Source organism: Sceloporus undulatus, chromosome 3 (genome assembly GCF_019175285.1).
Source record: "Sceloporus undulatus isolate JIND9_A2432 ecotype Alabama chromosome 3, SceUnd_v1.1, whole genome shotgun sequence".
In the NCBI taxonomy this organism is placed as follows: Eukaryota; Metazoa; Chordata; class Lepidosauria; order Squamata; family Phrynosomatidae; genus Sceloporus; species Sceloporus undulatus.
In genome coordinates, this window is record NC_056524.1 from 170,664,769 (window position 1) to 170,687,514 (window position 22,746).

Below are 22,746 nucleotides of genomic sequence, written 5' to 3' on the forward strand. Positions count from 1 at the left end.
TTATTATTATTATTATTATTATTATTATTATTATTATTATTATTATTATTATTATTATTTGCAGAATATTTTTCTGCACAACTGAATGACTGAATTCTCTTGGCCTCTCCACTGCCAAAGAAGAAGTGTGGGCTATAAAGTTAGTTCCTTTCCATGACTCATTTCCCCCCACTTTCCTGTTCTTCTTCTCTGGCCTGGGCTCTAGGAACTTCTCTTTTTTTTTCTTATTCTCCCACTCACTCCTATCTTCCCAAACCAAACAAACCTAACAATAAAGGCACGTGATAGATTTCTTCCAATCCTAATACTTCTTATTTGGATGCAGCACATCTTCCTGTTTTACAGTTTTACTAGTATTCACCCTAACAAATTCTAATGACCCACTCCACAAATTCTGATGACTAAAGCTTATTTAGTGGATTAGTTAATTCATTAATTAGAGCATTTAGTGAGAAATTTTCTAGAAAAATCTAGAAAAACAATAAATTTAAATTAATTGGTGATTTAAATTAATTGGTGAGTCCTCCTCTGCTATTCTGTTTTAAGACTGTGATGGTGCAGACACCATGATTTCAGCTTCACATCACACTACTTCTCCACCCACATTTTTGTAACATCATGGCAAGGATTCAGATTGAGAAGTCTTAGAAGTGCATACAGTTTTGTGACTTTTTGATTGGCACAATAAAATATATACTAATATGGAATTTCAAAGTTTTCTGAGTTTCCCCCTCAAATAGATCCTTTGATTTTATTATAAATTGGGAATGGTGATAAATGTTTCAAAAGAAAAAAGAATTTCATCTTACTTCCATTAAACGACAGTATATATTCTCCATCATTATAATAAACTGACATATGTTCACTTGTTTCCATCTTCACCATCATCATCACCATAATCATTATCATCATCAATTTTGTATTACTTATTCACTTCAATCAGTGAATAAGACCCTTTACTATAGAAGCAAAGAAGGCAGGTCCTCTACCCTAGCAAGTTTGCAGTTTAAAGTTTGCCATTGCAGTGACAAAAGAAAGGAGGAAAAGGTCACACAGGATGAATAAAAGGAAAGATAATTCAAAACATGACCCATAAGACGGAGCTGCAAATGATCAACCATGATATTCTGCAAAATATCAGCCTTGAAACCTCTAATCTTTGTCAACACTCATGCGTGTATTTGGCCTGAGATCAATATGAAGGTCTTTGGATATACATTTGTACACATTCTCCTCATAAGTAGTCACTAAAGTTGTGGGTTATTCATGCGGTCTCCATAATGACTTGAAAGCACATACACCTACCCATATCCTTTTCTTACTTCTCCCACTCTTTAGACATCCATTTGACTTCTGGTCATCATTTATTATTATTATTATTATTATTATTATTATTATTATTACTTATTTACATAGCACCATCAGTGTGCATGGTGCTTTACACGAGCAGTTTACAGTTGTTCATAGTTCCTTGCCCTAAGGCTTACAGTCTAAAAAAACAGGACACACAAAGAAAAAGAGATGGCAGTAGGAGAGGTGTTAAACTCAGAAGATGCTGGCTGCTCCTCTCTTCCCTAGAAGCCATCGTAGTGGCAATTGGGATAGAGAGGGGGCCTTTCATCTGCTTCTGGTCCTAGGCACATGGAGCTGTGTCTGCCTGTTCTCTCCCACCGAGGCCACAGTACTTAGAAGAGCTTCCCAACCACTATTTTATTCCCATTCTTTTTCAGTCTTTAACAAGGCCTATCTTGAACAATATTTCTGTAATCTAACTGACTCATCCTTTTTTCTACTACCTTATCTGCTTCATCCTTCTAATGTAGACTACAGATTAGTCCCAGTTTAAGTGTAGTAGGAAAGGGCCACACCTGTTCTTATGTTATCTTATATTGACTATATGAACACGCCTTGCCGTTCTTCTGTAGCATACATGTTTTCTAACATATGAATCTGACCCGAACATAATTTGCTGGATTTGTTCTGCATTCGAAAAATTTAAAGACCAGAAAGCTTACGTCAGAAAATCTAGACAGGCCTTTATTATTAGCTAGCTTGGCGATGCCTTACTGGAAAATGTAATTAATTCTTTGCCATGCATAATGCACCTGTTTTTGAAAGAGAGGCAGCTCTAGCCTGTATGAATGAGGTCTTCTCTTTAGCACTTTCTACTTCTTTCTACTTCTTATTCTAGTTATGTAATCTTGTTACATAACCAGGTGAACTTGTAAATATGTACCACCATTTCTGTTTCTAGCTATCTATGGTCTGATTTGTATGATTCATCTGCACAGGTGTAGAGAAAATAACACTTGCAGGTCTGAAATGAAAACTTAGCTTGCCTAACCAAGCCATGATAAGAGAAAAGATCAGGAATGTGTGGTCTAGTATGTGGTGCCAATCACAAAAAAGGAAACAGCAGTCAAAAGCTAATAAAATAAAATAAAAATCATATTGGCCTAGGATGTGGAACAAAGTACTCTGCATGTTATTAAATTCCATTTGCTTGTAATGGATCTGAGCCCAAGGGTCTCGAAACCAACAAGTGATTTCTCACTGATGACTGTAGACATTGGAATGAACCTGGTTTTGTTTCTAAAGCATTTTTATTGTTCCTCTCCCTATATTGGAAAAAGAGGACAGAACAAAGTATCTTCATTCCAGCATTGCTAAAATGCAGTGAAATTTGAAATATCCTTCAGAAGCTCATGGCTGTTTCTTTGGAAGAACTTCCAGAAACCACAACCTCAAGTGGGTGAGAAGGAAGTCCACTCTGTTACAGAAACTTCTGCTGCTCTTGCTGCTTTCTTTGCAATAACAGGAAACAGAAGGCATCTTGGGAGTGGACTGGAGATCCCTCCAGCTCCCACAGTATATCTGTAGAAGAAGGAAAAAATACAAACGCCCCTCCATTCTCCCCTCACTTCTTTTTTAGGGGCACAAGTGTGATATGTCTTTGTATTTTGTAGTGTCTTGCCCTTGGTTTCTTTCTCTTCTATCTAGCTCATCTCTTGCTCATCTACAATTTTTTCCAAACTCTCCTTCAATTTAGCCCACTGTAACAAAGGTCAATATTAAAAACCAATATAAACAAAAATTGACATTATATAGGCCCCTACATGCTTGCTGTATTTTATCTTCCCTCTCTTCATTCAACTGGAAAGGCTGGAATCCTGTGGGTTGGTCCTAACTATAGGACCCATTAACACTGTTGTTGACGGGTGCAGGAAATCCAATTGATTCAGTAGGGTTGCTCAAGTCAGGGTAATAATAGGATTTAGACCAATAACTTTCATTTTTTAAAATTTAAATGTACAGAATTGTTTGTATGCTAAGACCATATAGTAGGTAAATAAACCATTTGTTCAGTTTTAACCAATGCAAATGTTTAAATTCTTTTCCGACAAGAAAAAGTTCTGGCTCAATAATAACCATTGGTATTACGGTAGCCCTACTTTTTTGTTTCTTTCAGGGCTCCACCACCTTCTGAGGTGTAAAGCACTTCGGACTCTCAAATTCCTCTGTCTTCCTTTCACCTTATGCTTTTGTTTTAGCTTAAACATGATTTAGTATATTATCTGAACTTGTAATTCTGGTTTATCTTAACTGTAATTGGTGGAAGTTTGTAAAGCAAAAATTGTCTTGTTTCTGCTAATTACAATTTAAGAAACCACAGGGTTATTGTTATTTTTAGTTTTGAATCAAATGAGACACCAATGTTAACTAAAAATAACAGTAAAAAGTTCAAAATGCCTCTCAAAACCATACTATAGTCAGATGGGAAACACAGCTGTTACCAAAGACTTTCCTAAACTTTTACTTTTTATTCTCTATGGGTTTAACACTACTTGCAAATCATCTTAATATCTCCCTACCAGAAATAGCTTCACCTTTTAATTTTTTTGTGTTCTCATAAAAATAGTGGTAACTACACAGAGGTTCCATAAGCAATATTAAAACTATCTAGAAGTGTATTTAATCTAGTTTAAATTTCAGATGTATAAATTATTTATTTTTATTTGAAAAATGTTTGTTCTTTTATTGTATTGCAAAATAGTTTTTGTTTTGCTAGACAAACAGAGTTCTCAAATAATGGTGGATTTTTTAATTTAAGGATATTGTGACTAAATTGCCACATGATGAGAATTCCAGATTTACAGCCAATATGTATTGGCTGCTAAATCAGAACAAGAATCAACATTAGACTGCAATATTTCTCTACTTACTGACTGACTTTTGCCTCTCTTTGTTTTCAGACATCACTGCAGCTGCACTTGCAACAGGGGCCTGCATTGTGGGCATTCTATGCCTGCCCCTCATCCTGCTCCTTATTTACAAGCAGAGGCAAGCAATTACCAACAGACGTATGTATCAAAGTGTTTTCTTACCCTTGCTTACTTCATCCCTTCTCCTTATCAACTTAGTATTCCAAACAGCCTCATGCATTTCTCTTTCAAATGCAGATATGCTCATATATAAGCATTACTACCACTACACCTATGATACTCCGTTCATTTAGAGTGCTGCTGGGAGGTCATTTATGATTGTTACCCTTTAACAGTGATGTATCAGTGGGGCTCTACAGGCTAATGGTTACTCCAGTTCAGACATCAGAAGGGCTGCCAGACCCAGAAAAGCCCATAGAAGTGAAAACAAACAATGGGAAGGTATTTTTTACCATACATCAAAGGATTGACAGACAGAATAGGGAAACTGGTGAGGAAACACAACCTCCAAATGGTCTCTAAACTGACCAAGAAAATCCAGAAAGGGCCAGGAGAGACCCTCTCATGGCCACGGGAGGTTACAGTCTACATAGGGACCAGCAAACGCAGTGTTCAAACACGAATAAGGAACATAAGAGACACTGCAGACTGGGTCAGCCAGAAAAATAAAATGCTGTTTGAAAACACTGAAATTCTGGACCATGTCAACAACTACCAGGCCAGAATGCACAGGGAAGACACTGAAATCCATAAACACCTGGACAATTTCAACAGGAAAGACAAAATCCTTAAACAAAATTTGGTTACCAGTCCTGAAAGACCAAGCAAATGCAAATGAAAACCACCCAGAGACAGAGGGATTCCTAGCAGACAATGGATCATTAATTAAATAGACACCCTGTGGCCTTGCCATTCAACAACAGAACAATGCACAAATTAACATGTAAATTGCTTCCTCTCAACCAACAGTATATATATATATACCCCACTCTCTCCCATGCCAGCATTCTCTGAAGGTGCCAGAGTGCTGGTGAAGCATCAGGAATAAACTCTTCTAGAACATGGCCTTGTAGCCTGAAAAACCCACAAAAAAACCTTTCTCCTCTGTTTGTTTATACATTTTTCATAGAAAATGAGTGACTAAGGGAAAAGTTACAAAAGGGCAGATCGGTTTAATGAAGCAGTAAAATATGCATCATTGTGTTGTAAATTGTGCTGGCGTGCAGCATTGGGCTTAGTCATTGCTTTTAATACTTCTACATCATATCTGTAATGTTAGCGCATTAACATTTGCTGTGGGAGGATACTGCCAGTTTTCTTCTTCATGATTTGAGTCTCATGGATCTGTTCAGCCTCTTGAGACTGAAAATATGAGTGATAATTTCCTTAATGCTGATCTGGCTTGTGGCTTCATAATAACATGTTCATACAAATGTATCAGGAATGGGGCACATTGCAGACAATAAATAAATAAATAAACAAACAAACAAACTCCTCTCCTTTTCAAGGCATTTGCTTATATTAGAATCAAATAACTTTAGACCTATACAAGCCAATGATCTGAAAATGTCAGATGGATCGCATTTTGGCTTACTCAATTTTACTCCTAAGGGAAATGTTAAAATTCAAGGGAACAGAATTTATAACAAGTTGGGTAAACACTTTGGCCTTCACCTTCTCTAAGTTCAAGTAAATATACTTGTAAACAAGACTGTAAAATATTTGCAGAATTTGGCTTAGCTGAATTCCTCAAACTCATGGAAATTTGTACATGTAGTTTAACTGGATTCATTCTTAAATAGATTTATAATGCAAATACAAAATCTAAACCTAAACTTGTGTTATATTCTATGTCATTAAGAACACAACATGCACAATTATAGGAGGATGGCTCAAAACTGTGTTATATAATGAGAGCTTTTACATTCATGTTTAGTGTTTTCACATGAATAAAATGTTAAAAGTGGATTTACTCCATGGAAGTGTCATACTTTCTCGACCCTGTTCTAAAGAATCCACTTTCCCAGAGAAAAGACAATGTTACATTTGGTGGCTCACCAAATGTTCCTAAATTATAACCCTCTGCATACTTGATCATTGCGTACTCTAACTAGGACTACTGGGAGGTGAAGTTCAACAACATCTGGCGGAACAAGGTTGCCCATCTTTGCTTTTAAAAAAAGCAATTGGATATGAATAGTCTGTGTCATGAAATGAAGTGAATATTAAGAAATGGGTGATTTACCCAAATTTAATGTCAGAATTGATATGAACACTCCCATCACAAGTCATAGTATCTTGGTCTTGAACCTGTTGGTAGTCCCAAGAATAAACCCTTTGACTTAATGGGATTTACATGCGTGTTGAGTCACTACTCAGTGGGATTGTTCTAGGCTGGGCTGGCAATGGGTTCCAGGTTTTTGAATCCCCCCCCCCCCCCCCTTTCAGGTGGCAGAATGAGCAGCAGGCACCTATGAGGATTTTTAAAGGGGTTATTTTCTCTGTAATTTCACACTCTGGATAAGTAGTATGTTAGGAAGCAAAGCCCATTTGCTTCTGAAAGAGGAGTTCTTCTAAGGCTGCTGCAGTTGCCTGATAAGCATATGTTTGGTAACCAAGTGATGTAGTCCTTATACTGGAGGGCATAGCTTATCATGTCTCCACAGTCAGAACTGGTGTGTCCACAGTTGTTATCCCTGGCTTTCCAACTGTATAAAAAAGGAAACATTATGTTCCAAGCTATGAACTTAAAAAATTATGGCCCCAAAGTGATATGAATGTGAAGGTTTGTATTTCACATTGGAGAACTCTGCATACTATCTTCTCTCAAAGCCCTGGAGAAATACATTGAGGTGAGTAGACCTGACCTGATTTGGGAGTAGAAGCATATACTCTCCAACAGCAACCTGTCAAATACACTTGTACTGCTCTGTGAAAGCACATTCAGTAACACCTCATTGAAAGAAACACCATCAAACATGTGGCAAGAGAATTGCACCAGACAATTCAAGAGGGACAAGACAAACTGTCAATGGCGATGCATAAAAACATGACAGAAGTCACAAATCTTTTTGACAAGATGCAGGAGTTTCAGCGCAAAAGCCAAGGGACACAACATTTGTTCTGAATGACATGAGACAGTCTGAGACCTTTTTAAGATACCTGAAAGATTCAAGACACATAAACTGAAACTTTATATTTCAGGCCATAAAGAAGTTAACAAGTACGATGTTGCCCATAACCACAGACACTATGCTCACCTGACGCCAATGTACTGCACAAAGATGGAGAAGCTTCAGCATATTCTGTTAGGATTGATGGGGGCCTCAATATACCTCTCCTCTTTTGATATCAGAAAATATAGACTAGGTGACCCTTCTAAGACCCTGAATGTGGAGCCATCATCACAGCCTACCCCTCTAATGTAAGCAAAGAAGGAAGGAGTCGCAAAGAGGAGACAGTTTGCCGGACATTCCAAGGAGCTGGTGACACCCCTCTGATCAAAGGGATGCAAGGTTTGTGATAAACACAGCATTGGAGATTTTTTGCAGTGAGCCTCTCCAGCTTGGAAATTGCCATTCTTTCACACCTCAGTGCCATCGCCTTAGAAAACATCTCAAAGCAACTTTAAAATATATCAAAGCAACTGCATACCCATTTCAAAGAACTTCAAACTAAACCTTTTGGTCTTTTCATACTCCTTGGAATCTGCCCTCAAGGGGAATTTTGGGTATAAATGTTGGGTTGTTTTGCCCCATTCTTTGGTTTAGTTTGGTTGCTGTCAAAACCCTTGTCAGTCAGACTAGCACTTAAGCAGCCTGCCAGTCCTCAGTGCCATAGAAGCTGCCAGAATTCTACATTCTACCCTGGACCCACTGCCATTGGGACAATATTCATTCAGGTGTCGTATTAACTGTGAAGGAAGTCTCGCTTCTATCCTATCCCTTTTTTTAACTCCCTTGATCCCTTTAGCCTCTTTATTGTGTGTGTGTCTCTTTTCCTTCAATAAAGTTGTTGTTGTTGTTCTATGGTGGCATAGAAATTAATTAAGTAAAAGAAAAGTAGAGCAGAGAGCAATACATAGATATGCAACTTAAATGAGAATAATGGCTTGATCCTATGTATTTTTGGTCACAGTACTCAAGTACTCAACACATAAAATACTGATGATAATAAAAAAAGGGAAAGTCAGAAAGTGGCTGTGGGAAGGAGATGAAATGAAGTACATCCTCTTTCTTCACCACTGGGCTCCTAGCCAGTGAGGGACCTATATCAATTGGATCAGTTGAACCACTGATCATCCAGACCTGCTCATATGCTGGAAAGTGTATTTCAAGTAAGATCATAGTGAAAATAATGGAAACAGGTCTTGCAGTTTCCCATGCCTTAAACTTGTTCATCACCTGAACATCCAGGAACAGTTTGTGAATCAAACTTGCCACCAGCCTTGGTGCTTGGTAGCTCAGCTAAAGGATTGGTAAGAGGAGCTGTTGGACAAAAATCATATCACTAAAGTAAATTTTGCAGGATTTAGCCTTTTCTGGATGTACTCACTGGAGGGAAATTGTAAAATAAATGAAAGCATTCAGTTTCAGGGCACTGCTAAGATGTGGTTTCTGTTTATCATGTGAATTAGTAGTTTCTGCTTCTTTGGTCCAGTTTACCAAGCCAACAAACTTGGGACAAAAGACAAATTAGTTGTTTAGGGAGAGCAAAATGGCCTCCAAAGCAGTCTTTCTCAACCTGAGGTCCTCCTGTTGTATTGGACTTCAAATCCCATGATTCCAGACCTTTTGCCAGGTTACCTGAGGTTGGTGTGAACAATCTTGAATGCAACTGGAAGGTTGTGGAAGGTTATTCTAAAGAGAAATGGCAAGGGAATGCATATCCTCATATGTGCTATGAGTCAGCTCTCTTGGGTTATTCAGTGATTTTGGATCAGGTTTCTGTTGGCAATTTCTTCTATGTCTAAAATTCGGTGGTCTGAATTTTGATGCACAGTAATAGTAGAGTTATCAAACCACACCGTTAACAACATTGTTTCCCCCCCCCAGGTGCTCATGAACTTGTCAGAATGGAAAGGTGAGCCATTGTGTTTTATTGCATATTATATTCCTATCCTACAATTTGATTTACAAAAAATCCTTCAAGAATAATCTCAATAAATTCAACCACACGTAAAACAACAATAAACTACAAGTAGCTGTGGTCATATAATTAGACCCAAACACCAAAATCCAGAAGGCACATTTTAAAAATCCTGAATTTATGCAGCTGCAGTCATCTACCAGGATCAGCCAGTGGTCTCAAAAGGCTTGTGAATAAAAGTCTTAAAAGGTATGTATCTAACAGGATTTCTAGAAAGGAATTCAGCAGGGACAATACCACAGGTGTTCTGTTAACATTACAGAATGAGATATGAATAATTATAAACGTACGTATGAATAACTGCTGAAGGAAGGGTCAGAAGTCATCTCCTCCCCCCTTTTCCTTTCTTTCATCTTTCTTTTTTACTTTTTATATCTTTTAATGTATTGTTAAAATCTGTAATACATATAATCTGTTTTTTTTAAAACAGTGGGATGAGAAATGATGAATCAGGACTGTTCATGCGCTTCCCAGATGCTTTGTGGCTGCTCTAAGAAAATGGGGGGAGGGGGAAATAAAAATTGCATGAAATTAAAGAATAAGAAACAAAAAGTAACACTACTCCTCAACATCATTTAAGTTAATGTTAAAAGGGGCTCCACCATAGAAACTGATTAAAAGGGCTCTGCGAGCCAAAAAGGTTGGGAATCCCTGTTCTAGAGTGTTACAATGTTGGTTTTTTGGGAGGCAAAAAACCCTATGTTGGACAGAAATAGACTTCTAGTGGGTCGGTAGCTGACTCAGTGGTTGAAAATTCTCCAGTATACTGGAAACCAGGGTTTGATTCCCTGTTCCACCATGATACCCACTAGGTGACCACTGGGCAAGTCGCACACTCTCAGCTTCAGAGGAAGGTAATGGCAAACGTCCTCTGAACAAATCTTGCCAAGAAAACCCTGTGATAGGGTCGCCATAAGTCAGAAGTGACTTGAAGTCACACAACAACAGACCAATGAATATGTGTTAAAACATGTCAGTACATGTTTTTTCCTCCATGTCAATGGAACAAAAGCACCTACAGCAGGATCCTGAGGGCATATTTACAATTTGGTAACTTTTTTCTCCCATCAAAGTGATGGGACAAATACAAGATTTGACTCTGGTATGATTAATCTGTGTCTCTATTCTTTTTTTTCCTTGCAGCAATGCCGATGGTATTGACAACCCTGTTTTTGATGACATCCCTACTGTTAATTCAGAACCCAAGCCCAGGCCACAGTTAACCTATATGGCTAGACGCTTGCCTTCAGAGTCAGTTCGACACCTTCTTTCAGAACCTAATACTCCACTGTCACCCCCAGGACCAGGGGACTGTTTCTTCCCATCACTGGGTAAGTATTTCAGTGAAGAGAGAATGTCTATATGCAGTGGTGTCCCCAGGCTTGGTATGTTTGGGTGGTGTTGGTACCCAACACCACCATCCTTGCCTCCCCGACTCACTTGCTTGTCTGCTCACCCAGCACTGCTGAGGGTGGCCAGGCAGGTGAGGCAGTGGGAAGATATGGAAGGGATGTACTCAGCCCTTCTCTTTCACTGTCACAGAGCTTCCTTTTGAGAAGAAAGCCCAGCAGTGGGAAAGCCAGGAGGGGCATGCTCACCCCTTTTCCTTTGCTGCCATGGCAGCTTCCTCCTAAGGAGGGAGCCTGGTGGCAGCAAAGCCATGAGGAGTCCTTCTCCTGCCTGGACCCTCCACCCCACCCACTGCCTGACCAGACCCAGAAAGGGCTGCTGGGTGGTAGCAGCTTACCCTGCCCTCTGTCTGTCTCCTCCTGTTCCCTTACTTGTTCACTTGGCTGCTGCCTGCCTAGGACTGCTGTGGGGACCACCAGGCAAGTGAGGCAATGGGAGGAGATGGACAGGGGTCCAGAGAGAGACAGGGTAGTGGAGAATAAGGGGCAGGAGGAGTACCTGACCAGGTGTCACCCCTCTTCTGCGGTGTCACCCAGTGTGGGCCGCACCCCCTAGTGATGCCATTGGGTCCGTATGTGTGAGTATGTGTATGCATGTATTTGTGCCTTGGGTGCACTGCAGAAACAAAGCAGTTTGACACCACTTTAACTGAGATGACGCAATCCTACAGAATCCTGGGATTTGTAGTTTGGTGAGATATCATTGCTTTCTGTCAGACCAGGCTGAATACCGTACCAAAATAAAAATCTCAGGATTCCACAGGATGAAGCCATGAGAGTTAAATGGGGCTCAATCTGCTTTATTTCTGCAGTGTGGAATACCAATATGTGTGCACAGTGATTGTTTATTAGTTAGCAGTACATTTATATATATGCCTAATTCTGGTGCAATGATTTTCTGCTGAGAATGTGCTGATGACTGAGTAATTTAAGTATGTGGGACTTTCTTTATCCCACACCAGTGGTATAAAGAGCCCTGTTATCTGCAGGTGTATGTGTTCTGAAATGTTTTCCCCAAAAAGTTGCTAGGAAGAGCACAAGGGAATATAGCATTCTCTGGGAACTCCCAAGGTTAACAGTTACTTAAATACATTGGCTAGCCAGGAAATTACTGACTCTCTGGCCAGCAGCCAGACTCAGTGCCCCTAGTGTTTGCAGGAAGGAAGGGCTCACTTAAGGTCAGGGGTACTTGTGGTGCTTCCTAACCGCTTGATGAGGGTAGTGATATGGTCTATGTAGAGAGAGGCTATGAAGGTGTCAATTCTTTCTTTACTGTAACAAAAAACAACAGATACTAGTGGCATCTTGAAGCTAGGCTGAGGAAGTGCCAAAGCTGCTTGTACAAAATGTATTTAGCCCACAATTATTTATATATCATTGCAGCCACAAATATCCAGGGTGAGAAAATGTAAATCCAATATTCCATTGTCAGGTGTAGCAATTTAATATAACCTTCTTCCCAATTCCTTTTCACTTTAACCCACTGTGTTACCCAAAAGCATGTTCTAGTGAGCTTTCCAGAGCTGATTGCAGGGGGAAGTGTACAGAGGGTTGGAATGAGAAGATATAATGAGTCTCTTCTGGCTCTGTTGAACTCAATCTTCCACTAGCAGAACAATATGGTTGGGTTTTGCCTGTGTTAACCAGCACTGTTTGTTCTTTTCAGAGCCTGTTCCTGATTCACCAAATGTAACAAATATATAATACATTTATCCATGAAGAATGTTTTTTGCTAAATCTTTCACACCAATATGGACAAGGTCTGGCTTGCTGCTTTCAAGAATGGCATAGGGAATGAATACGAGAGAAGAAAAGGGGGAAGAGAAGATTTTAAAGGATTAGTTCAGGAGGAGAAAAATGGCAGACTTTTTCTGAGGCACAAGGTGCCTTTACTAAGATTTTAATATACCGATGTACTCCTTGACCTTCCTTCTCTCAAGGCAGAAGTAACATTCTGGAAGACAATGATGTTTCAGGATTCTTCAGCCAGCTTTTTGCTTTACTTCATAGAACTGTTTATCATTTTATGAAGAACTGTTGAAGCAGAATTCTTAAATGGGGTGTGGTATTACTATACCAGGACTGGAAAACAGAGATTATGTTTTTTAATTGTAACCAGACATCAAAGAGATTATGCATCCACCACCGTATGCCATAGCTGAAGAAGGATCTACCTGCCATCCAAATACCTTCTTCCATGGAAATGTGGATTTAAAAAAAAATCGGAATATTCTTTCAAGCAAAGTGTTCTAAGTGTACTATATCTTTATACAGATTATATTGTATATGTGTTATTTTTAAATTTGTACCATTTTGGTGCCTCTATTTAGTAAGCAACAAAGTATTTTACATGTTTCCTGGCTTGAAATATTACATATAACATGAAAAACTCTGCATACTTGACTGCAGTCATAACCATTTTTTCTTTGTTAAACATTTCCTAAGTATTTTAGGAACTCAAGCTCTGATCCTATACTCCCAGTTTTATAAATCACACTTTTAATTTTCCTCTTAATGCTTGATAAGTACATATACGCTTATGTGCCTTAAAGTAGTTTCAAACATATGGCTACCCCAAAGTGAATGCATCATAGAATTTTCTTGGCAAAATTTGTTTATAGAGTGGTTGGCCTTTGCCTTTGCCTTCTTTGAGGCTGAGAGAATATGACTTGTTCAAGGCCACCATCTAAACCACTACACCACACTGCTAAAACATCAAAATTTGGGTATAATGTCCAATCTAGCCATTCAAACCCTGCTTTGCAATGGGGCTAAATTGTAGAACAGACTGTTTCTGCCAGGTTCATCTTTTCAAACTGATCTGAATGTTTCAGCCTAGTTTGATTTCTATCAGTTATAGAGGGGTTATCTCTCAGAGACAATGTTCAGTACATTTGACAACGATGCTACATTTCAAGTGAACACTGAAAAACATGTTTTAGCCAGCATGTGTCAATCAAGTTTATAGTTCCTCTAGCCCACCATTAAAACTGCAATGGGAGATATGGTGGCTGAGGCCCATTGGCAAATCATACTGCATTCATGGATAGGTGCCATCAAATGTTTATGGGACATATGGGCTTGTTGAGAGGGAGGAGCCCATACAATTCAGCAAGATACTTCTGAAGCACCTCTTCTTTCTGCTTTCTTTTATGCCACATTTTTCAGTCTGTAAGCATGTGGCTGGGACAAGCTACCTTTTATTCATCTCATGTTAGGCTGCTTTGGGAGCCTATTCAGGGTAAAAATATTTAAACAAAAATATCCATATAAATGTTGAAATTTACACACAAAATATGCATTTAACAGATTTTTGCTGGAAAACAGACTATCAGCAGATTATAGCTAACTAAAAATACCTTAGGAACAAATATAATTGAAATAAAATGTTAAGATATTGCTAATATACATCTTTGTGCTAGGGTCTGCTCTTGGTATGTTTGATGTTAAGCGTCCTTGAGAAAGATTAACTACCTGCAACAGGAATATAAAACAATGATTTCTGGTCACAGAAAGAAATGACCCCTGCTCTATGTTCTCAGCTCTGAAGCAAGAAGCTAATTTTTCTGTGTGGCTTCACTCTAAAATATAGGACACTCAAAAGGAATTGGAAACACAGATGAGGCTGACTAATCCTCCTGTGTGATACCACTATAGTTTCAATTGTGTCACACTGTATTAAGGTAGCTTTAAATACATAAATCCCTTATGGGCAAAAACAGCTGTTGCACAGGTTGTGGTTTAACCTACATACCATTTTTAATAGCCTGAAATGACTTAAATATGATTTCAAAGCTTCAAAAAGATAAAAGGATTAAAAAAAATATCTCTTGGCTAAAGTTGCTACCTAGAACTTTCTTAAGAATGGCTGCATCACTGAAACAGATGTAAAATTTCAGGGCTATTTGGAAAAAAATCTGTGGTTATGTCAAACCATAATAAAAACTCTTTGGAATCACACTAGTGACTGAGGCCTTGTCTGCATGGGCCAAAAGACCTATTCCTCCTGTTCTGGTGTTGCCATTTAGACAATGCATGGGTCAAACGTCGGTTTTGGTGCAAATAGTCTGGAAGATGTCCAGCATCAAAACCAGGGTATAAAACACATTTTAAAAATTCATCTGTTACTCCAGATCTTCCAGGAACGTCCAGAGCCCTCCATTCCTGCACCATGACAGCCATCTACATGGACATCCTCAGCCACCCAGCACGTCCGCCGCTGCTATGTGAGTTTCTTCCTGATGTTTCGCCAGCATCTGTGGCTGGCATCTTCAGAGAATGCTTGCCTGGAAAGGAGTTGGGAATATATACTGTGTGACCCAAGTCTTATCCAGGGAAGCATTCTCTGAAGATGCCAGCCACAGATGCTGGCAAAACGTCAGGAAGAAACTGTTCTAGAACATGGCCACATAGCCCCAAAAAACCCACAAAAAACTATGGATGCCGGCCATGAAAGCCTCCGACTCCATAAAAGAGTCTGCTTGCTACTTCAAAGAACAATACAGAAATCACTTTATCAAGTTGCTGTCTATATTCTCTTATCAATAATTGCTTAGTAAATGCTCACTGGCATTCATGCTTTGCAATATTTCAGTACATATTTGGTAAAAGCTGGAGAAGTGGATGAGTATGTGCTTGCCTATGTAAAAGTAGAACTGCTGTGTGCTCATGTCAACTTGTTTGCCAGAATTCTGAATATATATATTAGAACAGATTATGCAGGAGGCTGTCTAAAAGAACCACGAGGGTGATGTGGAGATCAAAACATATGAGGAAAGGATTCACCTGGAGTTTCTGTTGGATATTTCCCATGGACATTTTCTGTTATTAAAAACAGAAATGCAACCAAAATGACATTTTATTGGATTATTACATTTAAGAAGAATATATATTCAGTGGCCCCACTGCATTCTTGGTCATTTTCTTGCCTATCTCAATACATCTTACTTATGTATCTGAAAAAAATCCTTTTTGTTCGTCTTGCTTGCCTAGCTAGTCTCAGCTCATTCTGAGCTTTTAGTTTTTGTTATACCATTCCCGCAAGTTTGGGCTACAAGTTTGTCCTCTTGGAGATTTGTCCTTTATTCTATTTTGTTATACATGCTCTTATCTTCTTTTCACTTCATATTACTATTTGCTCAAAACCCAACTATTTTGTACAAAACACTCTTTCTGTGCAAAACACTCTTTTTGCGCACAATGTTCTCGGTCAAATGTCCTGAAATGCAAAAAAAAATCAGAAAGAAATAAAAACTACTGAAACCTCACCCAGTGGGGAGAAAACTTTTGAAACTCTTGTTCTTCTAAGTGGCAACGATATAAACAAAGACTTATGTCCCCTTCTGCAGGAAGCAATTGTGATGCATTAAAAAATGGCAGTGCCCACACAGTTCAGAAAGAAAAATATTTTCAACAGTTTAGAAAGCATTTTTAACAGATCTTTTAAAAACATGCTCCTACTAAACTTCCTAAAGTTTAAAATTAGCACAGTATGACGCAAACCACATTGCTGACCAAAGTCATTTCATCATTTCGGTCCAAGCTCTTACCACAAGATTCTGGTAAGAAATTGGAACATTTTAGTGTTCAACAGCCGCAAATGGTGACACTACCACTACAGTAAATGGTAAATAAACCACTAAATGTGAAATGGTGTGCAGTTCAAAGTTGCTATACTCTTCCTTAATTCTGTTCCCTCTTTAAAAGTTTTAAATTAGTGGCTTTCCTGTTTTCTTGTTGTAAGTTGTTTGGCACCACCCCACCCCAAACACACCCTTATTCTCTTTTGTGTTGTCACTAGAAACAAATATGCTTTAGTGGTTTCTTAGGTTTTGTACTGGTATTTTTCCCATTCCAAGTTTGAAATAGCATTCCAAAGGCTTAGTTACTGATAGTAGGTACTTTGAGCTAAAATATGATGGTAGTTTTGGCCTCACCTTTTCACCCTGGCACTGAGCTTGGTTCTTGGGCTGAAAAAGGTCCCCCCATCCTTGTTCTCTGAATTCCTATATGAGCACCATACTTGCATGGAACTGTAAAAGACACTAAAGCCTGGTATAGGTTTGCAGTGGCCTGGGGCCAATTCTAGGGTTCTGGAGCATGCAGCATCCGAACCCTCTGGAACCCTAGAATGTATGACGGCGATCTTTACATAGCACCGTCCATACGGGGTGCGCATGTATGAAGCAAGCGCAGCGCTGCATCTGCACCTCCAGGTGCCATGCTTGCATCATTGATGCCTCACAGTGTGCCAATGGCACACTGATAATGGCGTCCCCATGTGCCAAGAAGAACCCGGTTTTTCCAGGTTCTTTTTGGGCCGGAGGGACGCTGCATGGTTTGAGTGCTGCAGCATCCCTCTGGAGGAAAATTAGGCACCTCCAGCCCATCCCTTTGAGGCAGTCTGGAGAGCCTCTAAGAAAGCTTATAAAGTTTCTTGTACTCTGATACTCTCCTAGGAAAACAGGTACCAGTCTGTGAAGACACAGTCAATCTTATCCTTTGGATAAACCGGAGAGGATCTGATATAATCTTATGAATACAGAGTGATGTTATGCTATTTAAATAACAGATAATATGAACTAATAACTAGACTGAGGTAAAAGGAGTCCTCAACAGTTGCATACCCTCCAACATTTCACAGGACACATTGGTCTAGCAACACTAGAGTGAATTCCAAATGGTGAATAATCCAAATCAACAAATACTCTCTGTGCATGCACACAGCATGACTGACAATAAATATTATTTCCCCCTATTTGTTACTGTGCCCATCCTTGATCATTACATGTGCTTTGCCCCACTGTACATACAAAGATGTGGCACCATCTTATGAATACAAGATATCCGTTAAGAAAATGTGGCTCAGAGATAGCCTAAAATGAGCAGTATTTAAAATGGGAAGCTTTTCATGCAAATATTTGTAATGCATGTTTTCATGAAGTGCTCCTGTTAGCAAGCTAACAAATCACACAAACATGCACACTACTTCCTTGTTGTTTTTAAGTAAAGCAAAAATTATTTTTAGAGAACTTCAACACAAGGGAAATTGTAACAAAAAGTGGAACAGAATCTGGATTTCACGACAGCAAAACATCAAAATGTACTGCAATGAGGAACTATTTATTTCATTACATTCTATGCCTCTCGTCAAATCATCAAGTGGAAACTAGGAGGGTGCATCTACAGTGAATCCAACCACATCTTTTACCTAAGCCACTACAAGCCAAGTGCATTAACTGAGAGAGGACTGTACCCCTGTTTGATTTAGCGCAAAACCAGTGGTGGGGCAGAATAACCATTCAGCGTGTGTTTTCAGTATTGGTTAAAAGAAAACAAAAGAGAGAAAGCACACAAGTTAGATCGGAGTTGGAAACCACATAAAGAACAAATTCTAGAGGAAACAAGATGTTCCACATCAAACTAAGGGAAATGATAAGTGTCCTGTGTCCTGTCCTGTACTTTCTTTCAGTGCTACCCTAGTCAAGAAGCATAAGCCTCCTTGCCATGAGTCCCTCAGCAAGACAAACAAGCAACCAAACTCAGCTGAAATCAAGAGGATCCAACAGCAGACAGAGCCTTGTTGAAGATTTTTCCTAACTGAAAATGAATTGGGTCGGAAGGAGTAAGGAAAGAAGTCAAAATTAGGCGGGCTTCTTTATTCAGAAATATATATTCCATCAAAGATACAACTGTGCAGTTTACATTAGATTTGGATTTAGGATGAGATCAAGGCCACTAAGATAGGTGTTATTACAAACTCTCAATAAAATAAACTGCAAAATAGGAACTGGACCCTGGAAAGGGTGTGATAGCCACTGCCAGTGCGGCTTTAAGGTGCTCCTTTGGTACTGCATCATGTGGGCACAGTACCAGGGGAGCGCCATGACACCACGTCTCATGTGGAGCAGCATGTGGTGTCATGCCGCCCTGGGGGCGGAGTCAGGGCATGCGTCATGTGGATGCCACACCTCAACTCTGCTGCCAGGCTGGCCTTAATAGCCGGTCTGCACAGCCCTAAGTTAGGGTATAACATCTATGCATATATAGATTCAAACCATTAGTAAACTTCGGTTTAACTGCAAGCTACTTGTATTTGTTGTTTTTGAGTGAGTATTAGTTCTTAGAGAAGTATCAACGTAGTTTGGATCAGAGATGATGGCTGCCTGCTGTTTCGAGGACAAGGATCAAATGTGTGTTTGGTTTTTTTGTACAATTTTGATAGAGAAGTATCAATCATGTTTCTTGCTGCTCTGCTGCTCTACTGATTTAAAATTACACCCTAAGAGGCTTGGCTTTGATATTTTTGATATTTATTTTTGTTTCCTTAAAGGCTGAAGCCTTAGGAAACTTTGAATTGCCCACAACTTTAACTGCCATGGCTCAATGCTATGAAATTCTGGGATTTGTAGTTTTGTGAAATATTTAGCCTTCTCTGTCAGAGAGCTCTGGTGCCACAACAAGATGCAATTCCCAGAATTCCATAGCATTGGTAGTGAAAGCAGTGTCAAACTACATTATTTCTGCAGTGCAGATGCAGCCAAAGTTCATGCAAGCTCCTGTGTTAGAGGGAAACATTTAGGTCATGTAAGTGTGGATGAATCTAAAAGGATCTGTGATAATTTAATATACCAACTTCAGTGTCTGCTCAGGCACCAGTGATGTCCAGCAAAACTAAAAGGATATGTTCTATTTGCCGATTTTCCAGCAGAGATTATCCAAGAAGATGGGCACAGTTGTCTCTGTTCTATAACTAGGCCTTGAAGCCAGATTGAAATGGAACTAGATGATCAGTATCATCATGGAACACCTTGATCTCATGTGCTTTTATACAATCAAGATCTGTGCCCTATTATTAAAATCTGATCAGTGAAATTCAGGGGGGTCTTCTCCCAGATTTGTAACAGTTAGTGCACTGATGTTTTTCACTTGTTTTTCTTGTATGGTGTGGTAAAGGAACGAACCACAGCTCTTTGGCCAGAAGCAGATGCAATATTGCTTCTGTTTTCTGTCGGTTCTTGCCCTTCTATCTGCCTCCTGAATGTCTATAACAAACATCTTAAGAATTGCATATCACCTGAAGGATGAATGAAAAACTGAGTGAGTTTTGGGGCACTGTGCCTGTACTTCTGGGCTGCTCAGTTTTTCTTGGGAAATTCACTGTACCAGGAAACACACTGTACCATAAGTGCATCCAATAGTTCCACTATGGCACTGCCAATGATAAAGTGCAGCATCACATAATTACTGCTTACCGAGAGAGCTGGGTTGCCTTCATCTTCCACAGTGACCACCAACTGGTACAACTGTTGTCTCTCGCGATCTGGAGGGGAAGGACGGGTGGCAATTTCCCCAGTCACTCTATCCATGCGGAAGGTTAATTCCTCATTCCCATGTGTGATGTAGTAGGAGAGGACACTGTTGAGGCCACTGTCCCTGTCAGTTGCTCGCACCTGAACCACAGCAGTGCCTCCACCCACATTCTGTGAATACGTGGAGAAGGAAAGGGATCGGAAGGAGTAAGGAAAGAAGTCAAAATTAGGTTGGCTTTTTTTATTTAGAAATATATATTCCATCAAAAATACAACTGTGCAGTTTACATTAGATTTGGATTTAGGATGAGATCAAGGCCACTAAGGTAGGTGTTATTACAAACTTTCAATAAAATAAACTGGAAAATAGGAACTGCACCCAAAGCGAAGGCTCTATTTAGATTAGAATCTGGTGTTCCTTGTGCACAAGTATCTTTCTTTAAAGTAAGGAGAGGCAGGGCCATGCACATGTAAGGAGAGCCGGGAACCAGTAAAACTTACCTCATTAATGCTAACATTGTATCCATATGGGTTTGCAATGACTGGTGGGTTATCATTAACATCCAGTATATTCACTCTTAAGGTATGCTCTTTCCTGCGAGGTGGAACACCTCTGTCAGATGCTTGAATCTGGAAGGTAGCAAAAGCATTATATCTAGATAGTAAGATCCTAATCTTGCACCATTCTTGTCCAATCCATTTTGACCCCATACTTCCATTCTTTGTTCTTTAGCAGTTAAGTAAACAAGAAATTAGCAACAGTACAGTCTGCCCACCCCAACTGCGGGCTTGCCATCTGTGTATTTGAACATCCACAGATGGCCCCATCCCACTGTCACTAATGGCGGCACGTGCATGCAGTACACCACTATTAAAAACCATGGGGTCCCATTGTTTTTGGCATCCATAGGGGGTCAGGAATGGAACCCCTACATATATGAAGGGCCAACTGTACTTGACTTTGAGGACCACCATCCATCCTCTACTAAAAAGGGAATTTCCATGTTGTGGGGTCATTAGGAACAGAATTAAAAATAAAACTGTCAATACCATAATGCAGGATACATATTTTTGGTGGGGCCATACATGGGATGACTGTGCTGCATGCAACTTTGATGGTGGGCATCTCCCAGTTACCTTTAAAGTGTAGTGGTCTATCAGTTCCCGGTCCAATGGTCTGGCCACAAATACTTCTCCATAGGTGTTGTTTGTTGTACGGATTTCAAAGACCCTGCCAATGTTTCCAGATACCAAAGAAAAGGCAACCTGTACAGAAAAAGAGAAGTGTACAGTGATAAATGGGAATACAGGTGGAAATTAAGAGCATTATGACCCACTAGATATAGGAAGAACAAAAGCATATTGCTTCATAATACACACATTTCTGGTGATGTCTGGAATCAAATATTAGAAAATTTACAAATGTACTGATTATGATAGTCTAGTTTTAGTCATGTTCTAGATCAGATTGTTGTGAGTAAAGAATGTGGATAGGAGCATTCATAGTGATATATCATAGCATGACGGTTCCTGTCAAATAATCAATACTTAGCACAGCAAAATCTAACTTTCTAATTCTATTCTAATTTTATATATTTAATTGAAGGGTTCACAGTTGGTTTGTGAGAACAGATGCAAAATCTGTAATGTCTGTACATGGGCGTGTTCACGTATAAGGCTGGAAATAAAAATTGGAATTTATAAGTATACAATGTAAAGCCAATAGGTGTGGTCACTAAAAAGCACTTTGCACTTAGGTTTACTACATCATGACTAAACAGCCACATGATTTTAACAGAGCTTCATTTTGGTTTTTTAAGTCCCCTAAATTCATCTTGCAGCATCTTCACTGTGTATTTCCTGGATGCTGAAGATCTGGATGGAATACCCTTTATTCTGGGTATTTACAAATATCCATTCAGACATGGATATTTTCGTACTACACTGGAATTCTTGTTGAGATCAGAAACTATCCCACAACTCGCACAATTCCACTTTGTTTATCTTAGAGCAGAGTTAGGCAAAATATTGCACAATGGGTTATTTCCAGCCGCTTCTGCACACCCAAGGACAAAACAACAAACAAAAACTAAAAAGAAGAAAAGAAAAAAGATTATGGCATTCCTAGAGGCCTGTAGGAGGGATGGAGTTGTGTTTCAACAGTGTGAGGAATTCTGTAACAACACATGCCTCCTGCCAGAAAAATCCCAAACCCAATAGTTATCCTGAAACCACTGTTAATTATTATTGTTGTTGTTATTTTAGCATCTTCTGAGTCTAGTGTGGTTGGATGAATCATTAGAAATTATCCAACCCTATCATAGTGCATGAGGATTAGACACATTGGAATTCTATTGAGAACTCTTTGTCTTTAAACACTTATGGTGAAAATAATCTAAATGAATAAGTAAGAAAGGATGTGAATGACTAAGAGGTGAGTTATATAAGCAGCTAACATATATTATATATAAGTTTAAATTCAAAACAATTAGACTTTTAAGAATGACCTTTTTTTGGAGAAATTAACAATAGGTAATTAATCTAGGTAGCAATTTAAAAGAAAGAAAAATAACACTCCTTAAATGCAAAGTGCTTCCTGTTTAATAGAGAGAACCTCCTTTTGGTACACTGTGGAAGTGAGAAAGCCACATCTGT

General features: G+C 39.2%; 2 protein-coding genes across 10 annotated transcripts in view; one reads left to right on the forward strand and one right to left on the reverse strand.

The window, feature by feature from the left end:
* Nucleotides 1–14,740, forward strand: part of VSIR (V-set immunoregulatory receptor) — a 30,681-nt gene extending 15,941 nt beyond the window's left edge. For both annotated transcript variants that reach the window (XM_042457563.1, XM_042457564.1), the window contains 4 exons: nt 4,254–4,361; nt 9,278–9,305; nt 10,515–10,702; nt 12,447–14,740. In XM_042457563.1, coding sequence (XP_042313497.1) covers nt 4,254–4,361; nt 9,278–9,305; nt 10,515–10,702; nt 12,447–12,484 — 362 coding nt within the window. In that variant the 3' untranslated portion in view covers nt 12,485–14,740. The remainder of the gene's footprint in view (nt 1–4,253; nt 4,362–9,277; nt 9,306–10,514; nt 10,703–12,446) is intronic.
* CDH23 (cadherin related 23) overlaps nt 1–22,746 on the reverse strand; it is a 568,554-nt gene that overhangs the window by 83,384 nt on the left and 462,424 nt on the right. For all 8 annotated transcript variants that reach the window (XR_006102875.1, XR_006102876.1, XM_042457557.1 and 5 more), the window contains exons 35-37: nt 21,229–21,357; nt 20,593–20,721; nt 20,035–20,262 (exon numbers count right to left, since the gene is read on the reverse strand). Coding sequence is in view for 6 of the 8 variants with exons in the window: in XM_042457557.1 (XP_042313491.1) it covers nt 20,035–20,262; nt 20,593–20,721; nt 21,229–21,357 (486 nt within the window). In the remaining 2 variants the exon portion in view is untranslated. The remainder of the gene's footprint in view (nt 1–20,034; nt 20,263–20,592; nt 20,722–21,228; nt 21,358–22,746) is intronic.